This window comes from Coenobita brevimanus, chromosome 64 (genome assembly GCF_032717465.1).
Source record: "Coenobita brevimanus isolate Jiangsu-jjx chromosome 64, ASM3271746v2, whole genome shotgun sequence".
Classification (NCBI taxonomy): domain Eukaryota; kingdom Metazoa; phylum Arthropoda; class Malacostraca; order Decapoda; family Coenobitidae; genus Coenobita; species Coenobita brevimanus.
Window position 1 is genome coordinate 8,270,353 of NC_137017.1, and position 19,957 is coordinate 8,290,309.

The window sequence follows — 19,957 nt, forward strand, 5'->3', positions numbered from 1 at the left end:
CATTTTATGAGTTATTACTTCATCTTTCGAGACTATTTGTGTCTGAGCAAACTCCTCTTTTGAATATTCACTCCATCATTCTTCATCTCACCGCAGCAGTGTATCCTTTCTTTTTCTTCTTCTTTTGAGACTGTTTACGGCTAAGGAAAGTCGTGCATCAGGTAACCATATTATTGTGTTCATCGTAGTTATGTAGCAAAGGAAGATAGTGCCGTAAGTGATATATTCTCTTCTCTATCGCACCGTTGCATTGTGGCACTTCTTTTGGCTAGTCATGGAAGGCCTAGTACTAGTTTTGATATATCTAGCAATTTATCTTTGGCCCACCACACTGTCCCACTCCTCTCCCCTAAACAAAGTACAAACTGAGTATTGCAAAATATTTCTCTCGTGATTCCTTTTCGTCTGCAAATAATTCAGTAATGTTCACGAAGACATAATCCAGGGAGAGTTTTTTGTCATAGTTACTGTGTTCGTATAAACCATCTTAAACTTTACTCCTTTCATAGTTTATTGGAAAGAAAATGGAGGTCAGTAAGGGAATTCCACCGCTGTGGTTCCAAATGACCCACTGCAAAAAAAAATAAATAAATAAATAAATAAATAAAATGAAAAAAAAAAAAATCTTAACATATTCTTGAAAGTATCTGCTAGGTAGGGCACCAATTCAACAAGGATATTAGGAATCGACGTCTGTACACATTTTCCATTCTAGATTTGAACAGAAGCAGAGACAAGTATGGTATTGTTAGTATTTTGAGGATGCATCACTCGAGCTATTTTAAAACCGTCCACGAAAGGAGGTTCAGAACAGGCCAGTAGTTCAGTATATATTCATTATATTATGAGCTGGTGCCTTGTGCCATGGTCCTCAGTATATTTAAACACGAAAAAAGTATGGGAACTCCAATAGTGTTTTGCGAATTATTACTACCAAAAACGGATAGATGGATAGATAAATAAATAAATCCTACACTATATAATATAAGGTAGATCGGCAGCTCTCTTAGAAACATACGTCCTCCTGTATTAATAGTTTATATGACCAGATACAACTATGGCACCACGAATTTTTAAGATATGTCATTGCAAAAATCCTCCCAATTATAGCGAAAGAATCATGAGGATAGTAAGTAGTTTTTACATCAGAAGAGTCAGTATGGAGAGTAGCAGATATGCTTAAGGAATTTCCATCGCTTATCTCTTAAACTTAGCCATCACCTCTCTCCTGAACAAATCACTGCATAATTCCTCTCAGCCAACACGAAAAAGTCACAAGGTAGCTCAGTAGTTCTGCATACTTTTTATCTGAACAAGGCAAGCGTCACCCATCACTCCTCTTCACAATATATATCACCGCATAAATCTTTAAAACGACACGAAAGAATCTTCAGGGGAGGTCGACTCAGCAGTTCACGTACTCACAAAATTATAATACATCCATACCTTTGCACGGCTTCCGTTTTGTTCAGGAACCAAGTTGAGTAATACAAACCCATCACTAGTCTTCAAAATATATATCACTGCATAAATCCATCCATTCAACACGAAAAATTCTTTATGGTAAGTCAGTTTAGTATCGCCCCTTACAAGAATATCACCAATCGATGTCCATTCCTCCTCCCGCGGTGCACCATAAATAGAAACCCAGGAGATGTGACAATACAGCTGCCCTTGGTATCGATTCCTGGTCTCCCCTCAGTATTATTTTTTGTGAAGGGGGCCTATAGCTCGATGGCCTCGGGGTCTCTGTAGGTCAGGCCAGAGCGGATGTTCCTGTAGAAGCGCATCACCCCCCATAGCGCCAGGATCTGTGGGGGGAGAAAGGGATGTGGTGAGAGTTAGACTGGGAGGCTATCTTTATCTGTCTTGTCTGTTTATCTTTATATTTATCTGTCTGTCTGTCTGTCTGTTTGTTTGTCTGCCTGTCTGTCTATTTGACTGTCTGTCTGCCTATCTGTCTGTTTACCAGTGTGTACCTGTCTATCTGCCTCTGTGTCTTTCTGTATCCATCTGTTTATCTCCGTTTCTTTCTGCCTGTCTGTCTGTCCGTCTAACTAGGAATGTATCAGTCAGTCCGTCAGTGTCTGATTGTCTCTCTGCTTTTATCTCATTCTTTTTTTAACATTTGTTGCTAGGAGATATCGAGAAGGTGTGATTGTAAAGAGAACGGGGTTAAAATTTGCAGAGAGAGAGAGAGAGAGAGAGAGAGAGAGAGAGAGAGAGAGAGAGAGAGAGAGAGAGAGAGAGAGAGCAAGTGTGGAACCAGAAAGAAAGAAAGGTGTGGCACAGGATGATAGATGGGCCTGAGGGGAGTGGTTTTGTTGTGTGTGTGTGTGTGTGTGTGTGTGTGTGTGTGTGTGTGTGTGTGTGTGTGTGTGTGTGTGTGTGTGTGTGTGTGTGTGTGTAAAGAAGTGCAGATGTAAGTTTGTGCTTGTGATGGATATGTTAGTGGTGATGGTGCTGATGGTGGTGTTAATACTCGTAATAATAATAAGTAATGATAACAGTAATGAGAGAGAGAGAGAGAGAGAGAGAGAGAGAGAGAGAGAGAGAGAGAGAGAGAGAGAGAGAGAGAGAGAGAGAGAGAGAGCAATTGGCGTGGACATGAGTTTCAACTGTTGGGAGTTGTGCATTTTTTGTTTTTGTTATTGATGTGAGGGGAGGAAAAGTGTCTGAAAGGGAAAATAGTGAAGAAATTAAAAAAGAGAATAATGGTATGTGAAAAAATAAAATTGGCGACGGCAAGAGAAAGTTTTTTTTTGGCTGTCGACGGGGAAAAAAAATAATAGCTGGATTTTGCTGTGAATCAAAATGTAAAAGAAAGTATAGGCCTCCTCAGCTTAATTATTGATTCATATAATTATCGTTAATGAACAAATTGTATGAGGGGCGGAAAAAAGTTATGTGTTGTTGGCATGATATAATATTGCACGGTATTTGGATTGAACTTAAAAATAAAAGACAAAAAAATGTTTATTGATATTATTGTTGCCAGTGAAAAAATGACATGGCTTTGCTTTTTCACGACTGGATAGGATGAAATTTAGTTACTGGCCGTCGACAAGGATCAGTTCGTAAATTTTTTTACTGGATGAAAAATTAAACGAAGAAAAATATAAGTTCGTTAGTTTAGATTTTTATAGATGCACTTGTTGCCAATGAATTAATTATATAAGGGAGGCAAGAAAAGCTATTAGCCATCCACAGTAATTTTTTTTTAACCAGACCAATGAATAAACAAAGAAAGTAAAATTTCGTTTGTGTAAATGCTTATTGATATAATTGTTGGCAGTGAATAAATTCCCTGCCTCTGGTCATCCAGCATGCATTTTTCGCTTTCCATGATTAAATATAACGTTCATTAAGTCTTGTGATGCCCAATATTTCCAGGCAGTTAGAGCAATATACCTTCCGGTCCTTCATGTTATAAAAATGTTAATTACTTCACAAATAAGACGCCTTTTTTTGTTTCATTCTTGTTTGTATCAGATGATTATAAATTTAGAGAACTTGCATAGCTTATAAGAGAAGCTAACGAAGATTATTTCTAACCCCGAGCTGGTAGGAAGAATATAAATGAAAATGACTTCAATCTAGTAAAGTGACTATGAGTGAAAATAGTGTTAATACTAGCAGCCTCGATCATTACACTTCTGGGCATCGCCACTAACTTATCCAACACGGTACAGTTCTGCAGAGAATACGAGGAATACAATAGCAACAATAACAAAATAAATCCAGTCAGCAGAATAAATGGAATAAAGCAATAACTACAATCTGTACATTAAACACATCATTATATCAGTTAAGTTGCCACAGTAAGAACAATAAGGCCAATAATTCCAATCAGTACAACATAGAACAAAATATAGACACTGTCTTGCAGGAAATTAATACTCACGTTCATAAACACCCGTGCCGTGAAGAAACCCATCTCCAGCTTGCATATAGTGTCGAACCTCTGAAAAATAGAGAGATAGATGGGTAGACTGATTGATGAATGGGAGGATGGCTGGATGGATGCGAATGGAAAAAAATACATTTCTGTCATGAACGGAGAGAGAGAGAGAGAGAGAGAGAGAGAGAGAGAGAGAGAGAGAGAGAGAGAGAGAGAGAGAGAGAGAGAGAGAGAGATCACAAGTTATTCATATGTTAGAAAATTCTCAGTGAAGTGTGCGACGAGAGGCATGGCAGCGTGATGCGCGGCAGTGTGAGGTAAATATGAAGTGTGATGATATAGTGTGGTGAAGGGTGAATGGTAGTGTCAGGGATGACAATGTGTAGCGTGGCAGTGTGAGGCAGAATAGCGGTGGGAGATGTGTGAAGTGTTACAGTATTAGGTATGGCAGTGTGAAGTGTGACATAGTGCAATGTGGCAGTGCTAGGCGTGGTAGTCAAATGGCAGTGTGAAGTATAAAGCGTGGTAGTCCTATGGCAGTGTGAAGTGTGATGCTCGGCAGTTTGTAGCGATGCACTGTGAGGCACGTATGATATCTGGCAGTGTGTAGTGTGCCAGTGTGAAATATGTAAGTCCGTCTTTCCTATGCGCATTTGCTTCCCTAAAGTCTATATTTGTTCATCACGAAAATAGCTTCAAAAGAGACGAGACAAAATTGCTGCTCTGCCTAAAGAGACATCCCGTCATCACGTTAATGTCAGTCCTCGTCCCCCTCAAAAAATTAGCCTTAAAAGCGAATATTTCCCTCCAAGATAAAGGACACCTGACACACTGCTGACGCTCTTCCCTCATTTCTGACTGCCAGAACTGGAGATGTCAGGATCGGTGCTGACACGGACGGACGCAAGGAAAAATTTATAGATCATATGTGAGAAAGTGAATTTTTCCTGACGTGAAGATATTTGTCGGATTTTTCTTCATTTTTCTGTTTTTATTTCCTTTCTTTTTTTCTGTTTGTTTTTCTTTCTCTTACTTTTTCTTTCTATTTTCGTCATACTGTACATCTCGGTGAGAAAGCTCGAAATGGCTAAAATATCAAGATAATAATACTGCGAGGGAAAGAGCAGCTTTAGTGCATGTTTCTGGCATCTGGATTTTTCACTTTGTGCATTAACACACACACACACACACACACACACACACACACACACACACACACACACACACACACACACACACACACACACACACACACACACACACACACACACACACACACACACACACACACACACCACACGCAGAATCCGTAGTTGGTCTCTGTAGATAATGATGGATAGATTTATGAGAATGTGGAAGGTATTTTGATATCCAAAAATAACGCAATCATAGGAAACAGGCTTCTAATATCGTGGTTTTAATTCTTTGACTGATAATCTATTTTTTTAGTTAGTCTCTCGGGACGAATTTGTTTACTTCAGGGGGACTTTTCGAACTTGAGAGTCACATGCATTTATGAACCCCTCCATTAGTAAGCGTCCTTCCAGCGCTGAAGTCAGTCTTTCAAACAAGAATAAACATATAAAAATACTCCATCACACTGAATAGCCTGGTAAAAACACAACGTTAGCCAATATTACGGTGATTAATAAAACACGGGATGCAAGGTAATTTGACAGTTATTGGTGCTGCAAGTGAGGATTAATGTTTGCGTCAGAGTTGAGGATGATAAGTGAGAGGACAGAGACAAAGTTATATTTACGCGCTGTGTAAATTACGTGTGTGACATATGAACGTGTGGCTGGGATGAAAATTTGAACAAGTGTGACAGGGTGCGTGTGTGTGTGTATGTGTGTGTGTGCGTGTGTGTGTGTGTGTGTGTGTGTGTGTGTGTGTGTGTGTGTGTGTGTGTTTTGGAGATTAATGTGGCGGTGGAGTTTTTGTTAGAGATGAGTGTGTGCGTTCAGGTGTGGGTGACAGAGTAGCCAGATACAAAGACTAACAAGAGTGTACGAAGCATTGAACTTGTTGATATGATTGCTGAGCACATAGAATGGTGAGCAAGAGATAAGAGGACACAGATGCAAACGTGAGAGTGAGGGGTGAAACACGTGAGAAATAGAGGTGGAAAAATGAGTGAGAGCGAAAGAGAGTGAGGGAGAACCAGCTTGATAAAGAGAGGCTAAAATGAATGTACTGCAGCATTACCTTGTTTCTCTGGTCCCTGAACACCTTGCAGTACATGGCACAATGCCTACAGAGAGAGGGAGGGAGAAAAAGAAAGAGGGAGGGAGGGAGGGAGAAAAATATGATTGGGGGAAAAAAGAGGGAGAGGAAAAAAACAGACTAAATAGAGAGGGACAAAAAAGAGTAAAAACGCAGGATAGGTTGAAATGAAAAATAATGTACTAAACGATTACTTTGTTGATGTGGTCCCTGAGCACAAAGCAGCACATGACACACAGTCTGCAGGGAGAGAAAATGAATTAGGGAGAGAGGGAGGGAGGGAGAAAAAAAGGAAAACGGGAGAGAGGGACAGACGGTGGGAGAAAAAAGGAAAAAAGGAGAGAGGGAGAGACAAAAAAAAAAGAATATGGGGGGAAAAATGAGAGAGGTAAAAACAGGACAGATGGAAATGAAAAAAATATTGTAATAAAAGTGTACTTTGGCATTACCTTGTTGATATGGTCCCTGAGCACATTAGAGTACATGACACACACAGCCTCCAGGGCCATGAATGTAATGTTGCCCACCACCCACGGCGTCACCAGCCCCCGCCGCTCCTGTAGGAATATCACAAGGATTTTTAGGACATCAGGCACATTTTAGGACATCAGGCACATTTTAGGACATCAGACACATTTTAGGACATCAAACATTTTTTAGGACATCAGGCACATTTTAGGATATCAGACGCTTTTTAGGACATCAGACACATTTTAGGACATCAGGCACTTTTCTGGACATTACATTTTTTTGGGATTTTGGACACTTATTTTTAGGACGCCATTAACTTTTTAGGGCATCAGGCATTTTTTGGACATCAGTTTTTTTTGGACAAGGTATTTTTTTGGAGATGAGTTGTTGGACATAATTATTATTTGGACACAAGGCATTTTTTGGACTCAAGGCATTTTTTGGACGTAAGTTATTTTTTTTTAGGTGATCATGCAGTTTTTTTTTTTTTAGGACATGAGGTACATTTTAGGTCACATGCACAGGTGAGAGACACTGCTTTGGGGGATGAACGTAAATTGTACATTTTGGGACGACAATGGATTTATTTGATTGCCTTCTTGTGCTGTTCTTTTTTAGGGTAATTTACTTTTCTGTCAGCCCCTTTTTGATTGTTTCCCACTAATGTATGTGAAGCACGTGAAAAAAAAAAAAAACATGGCTTGTGTGCAAATTATTTTTCTTTTGATCTCGGTACGAGTGTAATTCGTCCGCTGATGATGATAATGATGATGATGATGATGAGGATGATGACACTTTGGTTGATGAGAGTGATGATGATGATGGCTGACGTTTACGTTGACAATTACGGTGGTTGCGATGATGATGATGATGATGATGATGATGACTAACCTTGTAGACGCCGAGGATGAGGAAGGTACTGAGGACGATGAGGGTGACGTGGGTACAGAGGGTTGACACGTAGGAGATCTGCACGCCTGAAATACCGCAAAAATTTCAACTTTATTTTTGAGTTTGGCGCGATTCCAAATTTGTATCTGAGTTTAGAGGGATTTTTGTGTGATTTGTATGCTTATTTAATGGATAGAGTTATCGAATTCTTGGTTTAGATTTCTGATATGTCCGTGTGATTTGAATATTATTTTTTCATGGCCAACGGCTTATTAATTTTTTTTGTAATTATTGATGTAATTTTTGACGACGTTGATTTGAGTAATATGGTTCCATTGGGGGACAAGTTCATATGGAGATAAAACAATACACTTCCAAAATAACAAACCTGAAAATATGCATAGTAAGTTCATACAATACATGACTAAATTCGGAGATAAAAGTAGAAGTGCCTATTAGCAAAAAAGTAAAAAAAAAAAATCAGAGCTTTCCCAATACAGAATTCAGATATTACAAAATTGAAACAAACAGAGCACATACAGTACAAAGTTCAAACAATAGAGAAAATAACAAATACAGAACCCAACAAACACACAGCTAACAGGAATTCCCATGGAGGTAAACAATAGATTTTGCATTTTATTTTTAAGATTTTGTTAAGTTAGTTATACATTTTGAAGGACTGTCATGAATTATGCATTTTAGAAGGGCCAGTCATGATGGAATTCACGATACATTTTAGTTATTATGTAAATTTTAGTTTTGTTGCTGTGCTTTTTTCTTAGATTGTTGTTAAAGAACGATTATTATTACTGATGACATATTTCATTCCAAAGATAGCCAAAGTTTAAGAAAGGACTTTTTCATGTTGGCAAAAACATTCTTACTAATTGGCAAAGCAAAAGTTGAATTATACTAGTTTATAAAAGCGTAGGATATTAGGAAACAGGAAGGAAAAGAAGAAAGAGACGAGAAAAAATGTCAAAGAGGGTCCAGAAAGGGGAAGTTAATAATAAGAGAAAGAGAGAGAGAGAGAGAGAGAGAGAGAGAGAGAGAGAGAGAGAGAGAGAGAGACGAAATGTAATAAAGAAGAATGGTGAAGGTGGACAAAAGAGGAAGAATGAAAAATATGAAAGAGGTCGTACGGAAGATGAGCAGAAAAAATAACACAATAGAACGAGGAAGTGACGTACAAAAAAGCTGGATAAACCTGAGGGATTTAAAGAAAGTAATCAGAAAGAAATGCAAGAGATCAGTTCAACAAAGTAGGCATAAGGAAGAAAAGCTAGAGACATGGAAAACTAAAGAGGGCATAGGAAGAAAATACATTAGAGGGAAATAATAAACGCACGACTCACCGTAATAGACATCCTGAAGGTGATGTGGGTGTCTGGCGTTGACCATAAGCCGCCACCCACACAGCCCCGCCACCACCAGGGACGCGGCCTGGGGAGAAGAGGGAGAGGCATGGTTAGTTAGGCTGGGTTAGTGGGGAGAGGATGGAGGAGTGGATAACGAGGTAGTGGGTTTGATCTGAGCCCTCGAAGGAACAGGTTTGGAGTCTGAATAGGCTTAGGGAGATCCTAACACCTATTCCTTGCATTTCAGATTTCTCTTTTATGTTATTTATATTGAGTATCGACAAGTAATTATAAAAAAATTAAATAAGCACAGTAAATCACCGAGGCAGAGACGTTACGAAATCCAAATTGACCTGAAATAAGGCCACGAAATCTATCTCAGCGTGTTTAGTGCTCCAACAAATGACCCCACCGACACGTAATAAAAAAAGATTAGTGCTTGATCTAAATGTGATGTCACCAGCGTATTACGAAACAAATGGTGATATTAATTCTGGAGTGCCATGGAAACGTGTGAGGGCTGCACTGACCAATACTTTGTTGTTGTGTCGTAAGTGCCCTGCTGGTTATCAAACGCCATAAAGTCATAGCCTGTGATCAGAGTAGGATATATATATATATATATATATATATATATATATATATATATATATATATATATATATATATATATATATAAAGCTAGGTTAGGTTGGGTTAGGTGAAATTAGATTAGGTTAGATTAGCTTAGATTAATTCCTGTAGATGGGTTCAGGCGTCGACGTATAGGGCACAGGGCGTAACTTTTCAAATAAAAGCAAAATAAAACGAAATTTTTGCCCTTCGCTTCAATGGAACCGGGGTATTGGTGACACAGTGATGGCTGAGGCAGGACAAGGCAAGGCAGGGTTGGGTGAGGTAGGATAGGGAGAGGCAGTGTGTATTGAGGCAGGTTGGGGTGGACAAGTTAAGGCAAGGTTGGGTGAGGCAGGGCAAAGTTAGGCAGTGTTTATTGAGGCAGGATGGGGTATAGGAGGACAAAGTAAGGCAGGGTTGGGTGAGACAGGGTTTTATGATGCAGGGTTGTGTGAGGCAGGAGAGGGCGCGGCAGTGTTTATTGAGGCAGGGTGAGTTGAGGCACTATTTACTTGGGTAGGGTAAGGCAGTGCTAGTTAGGGCGGATTGGGTTAAGGCAGGAATGGTGAGGCAGGAATGGTAAGACCAGGTTGAGTGAAGCGCTATTTGGCGAGACAGAAGGGAATTGGGGCAGTGTATGTTAGGCAGGACTGAGTGAGACAGTCGGCGAAGTGTATGCAAACTGCTTGTTAACCCTTTGCTCTTTGCTACATGCCCTGGAAGAAATAAAAATAATTATTTAGGGGAACAAGAAAGTAAAGAAGGTGTCATGCTGTGGAGAATCACTACTATTACTACAAATGGTCATCCTTTAGAGATATAAAATGATGGGGTAGTAGCAAGAACAGTGGAAGTAAGGCGTTATTATGAAAAGGGTTGGCTGACTTTACCGGTACTATCATCCCTACGAGAGATCTTCAGTAGGTTCAGTGAAATCTTCGGATGGATGAAGTAAAGCGAAGAAAATAATAATGCGTCGTGATTTAGCTGTATTATTGAGATGGTTATTATTTCCTTTACTGTAAGAGGCCATTACAAAGTTTAATAAAATCATTAGGTGGGAGTAAAAGTCTATTAAATAGCGTCATCGTGGAGAGGAAATTCAAGATGTTAAATTATGAAGTTTGCGTTGCTCTTCTTGCTCGACTTTGGGAACAGTATTTTCATTAAAGTTCAATACTGTGTTGTTGTTCTTATTTATTTTGAGGGAGAGAGAGAGAGAGAGAGAGAGAGAGAGAGAGAGAGAGAGAGAGAGAGAGAGAGAGAGAGAGAGAGAGAGAGAGAGAGAGAGAGAGAGAGAGAGAGAGAGACTTGTTTGTCTTCCTCACGGCTGGATGAGGCCTGATGATAGCTAGCCACTGTGTTTACGTGTGTGTGTGTGTATGTGTGTGTGTGTGTGTGTGTGTGTGTGTGTGTGTGTGTGTGTGTGTGTGTGTGTGTGTGTGTGTGTGTGGACAGAATTTGTGCGTATATCTGTGAAAGACAGAGGGCATTTATTTATATGTATGTGTGCTTGTGTGTATGTACAGTATAAATGTATGAGCGTGTGATCTTTATGTGTGTGTGTGTGTGTGTGTGTGTGTGTTTGCGCGTCTGTTTGTGTGTTTACAGCCGGGTGGAGGCAAGGGAAGCGTGTGTGAGCCGGGTCTTTGTTATTTTTCAATCATGTGTTCAGAGCGTGTGAGGGATTGGGATGGGACTTTTTCCTGTTCCCACAAACTTCCCGTGTGTGTGTGTGTGTGTGTGTGTGTGTGTGTGTGTGTGTGTGTGTGTGTGTGTGTGTGTGTGTGTGTGTGTGTGTGTGTGTGTGTGTGTGTGTGTGTGTGTGTGTGTGTGTGTTTACCTTGATGCTGAGGTAATCCCACAAGCCGCGCGGTTAGAGCATACAAAGCTAAAGTATCTGTGTTTTGGTAAGGGTAGGTGTATAAGTGTGTAAGGATGAGACTAAATGGTATGCATCTGTTTAGGTGAGTGTACGTTATCCAAAAATTTAGAGAATGGTACAAGTGAATATAATTATACTCTGTTACTACTACGACCACTGCTACTGCTACTGCTACCACCACCACTATTACTACTACTACTACTGCTACTACTACTACTGCTACTACTACTACTACTGCTACTGTTACTATTACTCATCTTTAACTTGCTGGGTTTGACAATTATTTCTGTCTTAAATGCATGACAGACACATTAAGATTAACGAGAGATTGCAGTTGAGTGAGATTAGAGTGAAAATCATAAGATTCCCTGAAGCTTCCTGGGTTAAGTGAACAGTGCTCTCAGTTATAATAGTTTTGTGTATTATTTTTGTCCGAGCATGAGATAGTTATTCTGTAATACCTGCATGCCTGGAGGATAAAGATTAATGAGGGATGGCAGCTGAGTGACATGGTGGGTGAAAATATAAGCTTCCTGGAACTCCGCACCCCAGCCTGAATATCGCAGTTGGGTAGCATATTTTTTTCTCTACTGTTGCTTTTGGTAGTGTTTGGTATTACAGGGAAAGGTATTTGGTTGTACGTTCAGAATTGCCTGGCTGCTGTAAGAAATGAGTGAAGTTAGCGTATCATATCATCATTTTTATCGTCATGACCATTATTATTATTATTATTATTTTTATTATTATTATTATTATTATTATTATTATTATTATTATTATTGTTGTTATTGTTGTTGTTGTTGTTATAATTGTTGTCATTATTATTATTATTATTATTATTATTATTATTATTATTATTATTATTATTGTTAATATTATTATTATTATTATTACTATTATAATTATCATCATCATCATCATCATCATCATCATCATCATTATTAAAACCACCACCACCATCACCATCATCATCACCATGGTTATTACTGTTACGATAAGGCTTACACGTGGCTGGTTTTATGGTTATCAGTGTATTATCTAGATGCTTTGAGGATTATGATTGAATGAAGTATCGGCACTGAGGCAGGACGGGGTTAAAGGGCATATGGCAGCAGGAGTCTTTAATAGAACTACGCTTTGCCTTTGGGACGGGAAGAGGGCAGTGGGAGGCTGACGAAAACCGTCTGAGAGAGAGAGAGAGAGAGAGAGAGAGAGAGTAACGTAATGACACTTGTCCTAATAGTTACATTGATTTACTGTAATACGGTATATATATTCACACACACACACACACACACACACACACACATATATATATATATATATATATATATATATATATATATATATATATATATATATATATATATATATATATATATATATATATATATATATTATATGACTATCAAACAGGTCTCTCTTAAATAAGAAAGTGGACAGACGTGACAGAGATCAGTAGGTGTTAGGGGTGATAGATAGATTCCAGGACTGACGGTAGATAGACAGATTGCGGTGGATTGATAGAAAGGTGAGTGTAAGGAAAAAACGGTGATACGCATTAGATATATAGATCAAAGGTAGATAGAGGTGTGTGTGAGGAAAATACAGATATTGACGATAGATGGATAGATTATAAATGACGATACAGAGGATCCTGTGGGAAAGGTAGAGCGATAGACTGTAGACTGATAGATGATGATGAGAGGAACGTCTGAAGGAGATACAGTGAAAGATAATACACAGCTAGATTAGAGAGGCGGAGAGATAGAGAGGGACATGTGAGGGTGAAATAGCAATAGGCAGTGTTCACATAGACAGACAGACAGATAGATAGATTGACAGATAGATAGATAGATTATAGATACATGTGTGAGGGAGATAGCGGATGGTTTGCTCCGGGAAGATAAACACAGAGATCTGGGTTGAGCTAGATCCCCCCCCCCTTTATCCTCTGTATGCAAACACTGACCACTATCCTCTCTCTCCCTCTCTTCTCTCTCCTCATCCCTCTCTCTTCTCTTCCGCTTCCCTCTCTATTCTCTCCCACTCCCCTCTAGCTATCCCCCCTTCACCACCCTCTCTCCTTTCCCCTCGTCCCTCTCTATTCGTTCCCATTTCTCTCTCTTTTCTCTTCCACTCACCTCTCTGTTCTCTTCCACCTCCATCAGTGTCTTAGTTCTTTCCCCCTTCTTTTATCCCCGTCTATCCTGCTTTCCATATACTCCACCCCCTGTCTATCCGCCCCCCCCTCTCTCTTCCTACTTTACCCTTCTTCCCATCTCTTCCTCTCCACATCTTCCTATTCCCCTCCACCCCCCCCCCCTTACCAGTAGCCTATCCCTCTCCTCCTCTCTCTCCCCCTGCTCCCTTCCCTTCTTTTCCTCCCTCCTCCCTCCTACAGTCTCTCTCCCCCTCCATTCTCTTCCCATTTCTCTCTAAATTCCTGTCTCCTTCCCTCCTTATTCCTCCCGCCTCTCCTCCTTCCTTTCTCTGGCTCCCTTTCTTTTTCTCCTTCTAGCTCCTCTCAAACACAATCACCACTTCCTCATCACTCAGTCCAACAATTTTTAACTCCTTCAGTTTGATGCTCTTTTCTTCCTTTTAGTATATCTAGCGCAATATTATTCAGTTAAAGGGAGGCGTAGGTAATGTACGGGTATAGACACAGGGTCCTTTAGCCCCTCACTGCAGTAACGTCTTTGTGTTGTGTGTGTGTGTGTGTGTGTGTGTGTGTGTGTGTGTGTTCTTGTTATTTTACGATGAGTATTTTCAACTTGGGAGGGACCTTTTCAACTGCGTTTGTTAATTATCACCTTCTTTAACCCTTTGACTACCAGATGACTCGTAACTTCAATAAAATTACCGGAAGTTAGGAATCATAAGCTAGTAATTACATCCTCGCGCTGAAAAGGTAACGAGAAAAATCTTGGTTGCAAAGAATGTATAAGGTTTTACGCCTAAATAAAAAAAATATATGGATTGCTAAAGCGCATTTTGGGTGTGTGTCAGGGCCGAATAATTAAACAGAACCGGTTAAGAAAAGAATTTGGATACTCTTCATTCCATTGATTTTTACGTTGAAATAAATAATAATCTATATCTTGGAGGGTGATTACCAAAGCAAATTGATGTAGGTGATGGAAGACACTTGTGTGGATTTTCTTACGAGGTTGTATGAAGTGTATAGCAGTGACATTATAGAGAAAAGGACATAAGAAAAAGGATAACTACAGTAAGCCAGTTGACCTATGCTGGGCAGCTCCTACAAGAGTGTGACGAAACGACCAGAATAAGACAAAGATAGTAAAATAAAAATAAAGTCACAGTCAAACTGTACTGACGTGAAAGCAGTACAGGGACTGGTTTACAGCTTGCCAGTAAAAGATTGTTTTCATGTTTGGTTAAAATACATTGCAAGATGTTAAATTTAAGACAAGATTTTTTTTTCCATTTACTTCTATGACATATAACATTCTTGCTACTGCCAGGGAGTTTTTATGCAATATATAAGACTTCAGAAACTGGAGGGGTTAGGTATTGCCCATATTGACCCCTTCTTCTGGACTGGCCTCCCGTACATTAACTAAACAGTCTCGCCTTAGTGTAAGTAAACAGTGTCGTCGTACTGAAAGGGTTAAGTGGACTGACCCGGAGGTAGGAGATAACCACCCACTCCTTGGTGTATTTCTTGTCACTCCCATGGCCTTGACCTTTGACCTTAGCATGCGAACTTGATCTAGATACGTTTGATGGCAGCCGGTTTCTAGATTAAGGTTTTTAGGAGTTTGAGACCGAGCAGAAAAAGAGACAGAAAAACAGACACCAGACGGGTAACACACAGATAAAGACAGTCACAAAAACATAAACACATTCAGTAGACATACACATAGTTGCACAAACAGACAGCAAGACAGACAGACACACACATAAAGACATACAGAAATACATAGATAGACATTTAGACAAAGACAGGCGCACACACACACACACACACACACACACACACACACACACACACACACACACACACACACACACACACACACACACACACACACACACACACACACACACACACACACACACACACACACACACACACACACACACACACACACACACACACACACACACACACACACACACACACACACACACGCACGATCATAAACATAACCTCTCCTTTACGTGGGCGGTAAAGAGTTAATGACAGGTGAGACACTTAAGACATGTGTGTAGTATATATAAATTCGTGGCACACCTTCGTAAATTAGAGCCTTGGTACCTGAAATGGCAAGACGAGGCTGGTTTATGCCTTGATAATTAAAAAAAACTGTCTGTAAGATTTAACCAAGGAAATGTCATGGGTGAAGCAAGATATGTATGTATAGGAAATGTATATGAATGAAATATATGTACGTTATGTATGTATGTATGTATGTGTACATGCTTATATAACTGTATGTGTATGTATTTAGGTATGTATGTATGAATCTGTGTATGTATGTATGTATATTTTGTATGAATGTATGTGTGTATGTATGTATGTACTGTATGTGTGTGTGTATGTATGTATGATTCATCCAAGGCAATGTCATAGATGAAGAAAAATATGGAATGTATATGAAATGCGTGTATATAAAATGTATATATTATTCAGCAAAGGAAATGCAGTGGGTAAATAAGTATATGAAATGTATGAGATGTATGTGAAATGTATGTATGTATAATTCAGCCAAGGAAATGTCATGCATAAAACAGTATTGGGAATGTTAAGGACGAGCAAACCTAAGACGATTTATGGGCAAGACACGTTGTGAAAATTTACGGGGAATAGAACTTACGAAATATTATGGGCGATGCAGCAGCTCGGAAAGTGTGTGTGTGTGTGTGTGTGTGTGTGTGTGTGTGTGTGTGTGTGTGTGTGTGTGTGTGTGTGTTATGTGCTCTTCGCTTTCTCACATTCAGGCTCCTATGACTCACTCCCGGCCATGAGAGAGCTAAGTAATGTTTGTGTGTTATAGCTGCGGAAGTTTTAAGGGCGACGCAACGTAAGGTGTGTTATGAGGGTGTAACTTAGGGATATTTGTGGACGTCGCAACTTACCTGGTGTTACGGGCAGTGCTGATTGTGAGAATACTGTCAGCGGTTTTGTGTTGGCTACAGCTGTGTGTGTGTGTGTGTGTGTGTGTGTCATAATGAAGATGTCTGTATTAGTCCCCATTAGAGACAATCCCCATTAAGGCTGCAACTAAGTTGATTATAATAACGTGGAGATTGCAGGTGAAAAGTATTTAAGAAATTATGTTGTCTTGGTTAGTTTTAAAATTGCATCGTAGTAATGATTTCACCGTCAGAATAATAAAGATAATTAATAATAATAATAATAATAATAATAATAATAATAATAATAATAGCGATAATAATAATAACAAATAATTAAGTAAATAAAAGAAATGGTCGTAGCAGTCAGTGTTGAAATTTTATGAGGATATTGTTTTTACCATCAAAAAAAGAAAAATTGTCATTGTCGGTGTTGAGATTCTCTCTCTCTCTCTCTCTCTCTCTCTCTCTCTCTCTCTCTCTCTCTCCCTCTGTTGCATCGTTGGGAAGGAAACGACTGACAGCACAACAGTTTTTTAAAATCGTTCTTACTTCGTTCAAACTGTTCTATTCAACTTAATAAAAATCCATCCCACTGAAGGGTTTTGAAACAGTATTCTATAACTTTCAGAACGAGGACGTGGTAACAAATATATATCACTTACATGTTTTTTTACACAACACGAGGGAGATTTTTCGAACTGAAGTGATTGAAATTAGCCATGGTAAATGTCAGATAAGGAGCAGTGTATATAAGGAATGATCTGTAATGAATTAAAAAAAAAGCAACCATTCTTTACATACACGGGGAAAATAATAGTAATAAAAATGGGGTTAAAGGGGGACTGCAAATAAGGTATCACTTTACAGTCGGATAATAAAAGGAATTGCTTACGTAGGAAAAACCTCATTAAAAGTAAAGTAATAAGGAAATTTTCTCCCTAAGTAATGCCATGGTCAAGTAAAGCTGTGTATATAAGGAACGCTGTGTAAAAAATCAAATAATAAAATCAATTGTATATATAGGGCAATGTCAGGTTCAGATCTTACCCCTGCCGTGAAAACAGAATCGTGTTGGTTGAAGTGAAATACCTGAAGTTTTTACGTCCGTGTGAAAAATGAAATTCGTCGAGTGAGAGAAGGGTTGAGAGACAAGATGGGGGAGTGTTGTAGTGGGTGATGCGTTTTTCATGTTCTTTTACGGACTTAAAAAAAAATAAAAAACAAATAAAACAAGATAGTAGTGAAACTGCCGATGCTGTGTGGCGAATTGTAAGAAGTCAAGTGTTAAATCTCTCTCTCTCTCTCTCTCTCTCTGAGGAACACAAATTTTAACATGTTTTTGCGAGATTGGTAAGGGAATTGGTTTTTGATTAAGAAAATTACTAGCTGTTTTTACATCCTGACGAAAAATAGGTAAATATATATGTAACTACATAAAAATAATTGAGCAAGTGTAAGTATTGTGCAGGTAGGAAATTGGAGGGACAAGATGTGTAAACTTGATAGAGATTCATGCTTTTGTGTATGTGTGTGTGTGTGTGTGTGTGTGTGTGTGTGTGTGTGTGTGTGTGTGTGTGTACAAATATATAAAAAAGAATACACTCGTGAGTGAACTTTACTACTTATCACCTTCAATTCAATGTTGTATTTAGTGAAGGGATTAACTGGACCCGCAAATGTGAAATTAAAATAGGTAAGAAGAGGAAGAGAATAAATGGAGATGTTAACTTGGGGGATTTTACTGTAACGCTGAAGACTGAACTTTACTGACTTAAATGGCAAGCCATCAGTTTGTACACGTAAAAAAAAATGCGGAGTGAGAGCGAGGTGGAAGAACTAGATTTTTTCTCAGTACACGGAAAATAAAATGCAGAGTGCGAGCAAGGTGGAACAACTAGATTTTTTGTCGAGTAATATTTTTTTCCGGTTTGGTTTTTCATTTTCTTTTTATTTCGTTAGTTTTATATTTCTTTCTGTTTTATGTATTTTTTGTCATATTATAAAACGAATATGGTCATGAGTTAATTGTATCGATTAAAGGGGAGCTGCAAAAATTCATCAGAAGTTACTTAAGAAGGGGAAGAGGATAAATGGGGATTACCTTACCATTGCCTCATCTGACGCCCTCGTCGTTTAAGGCAGCTCCCTAACACCCTTTCCTTAGCAATTTATTTTTGCTTATTACACCTTACTGTCTTCTGGATTCCATTAATCCTTCAAACATCACCATACTCTCCATAAATAGCGTGGAAAAGGACATTAACCAGACATATCCAGAAATAAATCGCTAAGGTAGAGGTGTTAGGGTGCTTACTTACCGACGAGATTATGGACCCTTGAGCCACTACCCCGTCAAAAAGCAGGTAAATACAAGAGAGCTTCTACGTATGCTCCCTGACCTTACCTGTGTGGGCCAGGTGTATAGATAGTGTTGTCTCATGCATAATGCACACACCTGTCATGGCACGAACAGGAAGAACAAGAACCGTAGAGAAGAAAAGAAAAAAGTATCGAATTATCCACTGTTTCTGAAAATACTTTGGATATTTGCATTTCAGTGTGGTTATTGTTTTGAAAGTTTTGTGTCATCCAGAAATTTTTAAACCTTTCATTTATTGTCGAGGAAGACAAAAAATATTACGTAATTTAATTATTCTCCAAACTACACAGAGTTTTCAATATGCTTTAATATTTTATGGTATTATATCGTATGGACATGCATAGTACTTAACAGTGTCATTTTGTGTCTAAGAAGAAAATGAGAAGATGAAAAATAAACAAGAAAAAGTCATAACACATATAACTCGTCAGCATATACACAGGACCTTCCATTTATTTATTCATTTATGTTTTATTGTTCCCAGAATACAGCATCATGCATAATACTGGTGGCTGTCATTTACTGTCCGGGAAGAGTGTGACCGGGGAAAAAATATATATCGTAGCACATCTTACCTGTCCGTCAAAATATTATCTAATTCTTTAATCATGTTTTTTACCGTCATGCATAATTTTGAAGTGTCAGTTGATGCCGCGGAAAAAATAAGCAAATAAAACTGTAACACATTAACCACCACTCAGTACACACACACATGATATTTGTATTTCCGTGTGATTATCTATCTGTTTATACCCAGAGTTTTAAATCCCATTCGGTCCATAACAAAAATATTAAATCTCTTTCAGTTAATAATGGTCAGTATTTATATCCAAAAATGTAAATTAGATTTTCTGTAGTAAACGTATTAAATCTGCTTCAGTAAAAAAATAAAATCAGTACCTATATCCAGAGAAGAAAATCTGTTTCATTCTACTTTAAAATTTAATATGCTGGTTTCCGTAAAAAAAAAAAAAAAAAAAAAAAAAAAAAATTTGTTTTTTTGTCAGGTGGTCCGTAGTTTCCAAAAATCAGAGGAGGGTAGGCTGGATGCTGGCCTCTGTAATTCAGATGCCTGGCCAGTTTGGATTCATAACCCTGTGTAATTGCTACCGTATTTT

General features: G+C 38.7%; 1 protein-coding gene across 1 annotated transcript in view; it reads right to left on the minus strand.

Moving 5' to 3' along the window:
- Window positions 1-1,724: 1,724 nt before the first annotated feature.
- The window catches only part of LOC145404662 (uncharacterized), a 23,807-nt gene continuing 5,574 nt past the window's right edge, over window positions 1,725-19,957 (minus strand). Inside the window, exons 3-7 of the mRNA XM_080276202.1 lie at window positions 8,848-8,935; window positions 7,490-7,575; window positions 6,577-6,684; window positions 3,905-3,964; window positions 1,725-1,811 (exon numbers count right to left, since the gene is read on the minus strand). Of these exons, the coding sequence (XP_080132328.1) occupies window positions 1,725-1,811; window positions 3,905-3,964; window positions 6,577-6,684; window positions 7,490-7,575; window positions 8,848-8,935 (429 nt within the window). The remainder of the gene's footprint in view (window positions 1,812-3,904; window positions 3,965-6,576; window positions 6,685-7,489; window positions 7,576-8,847; window positions 8,936-19,957) is intronic.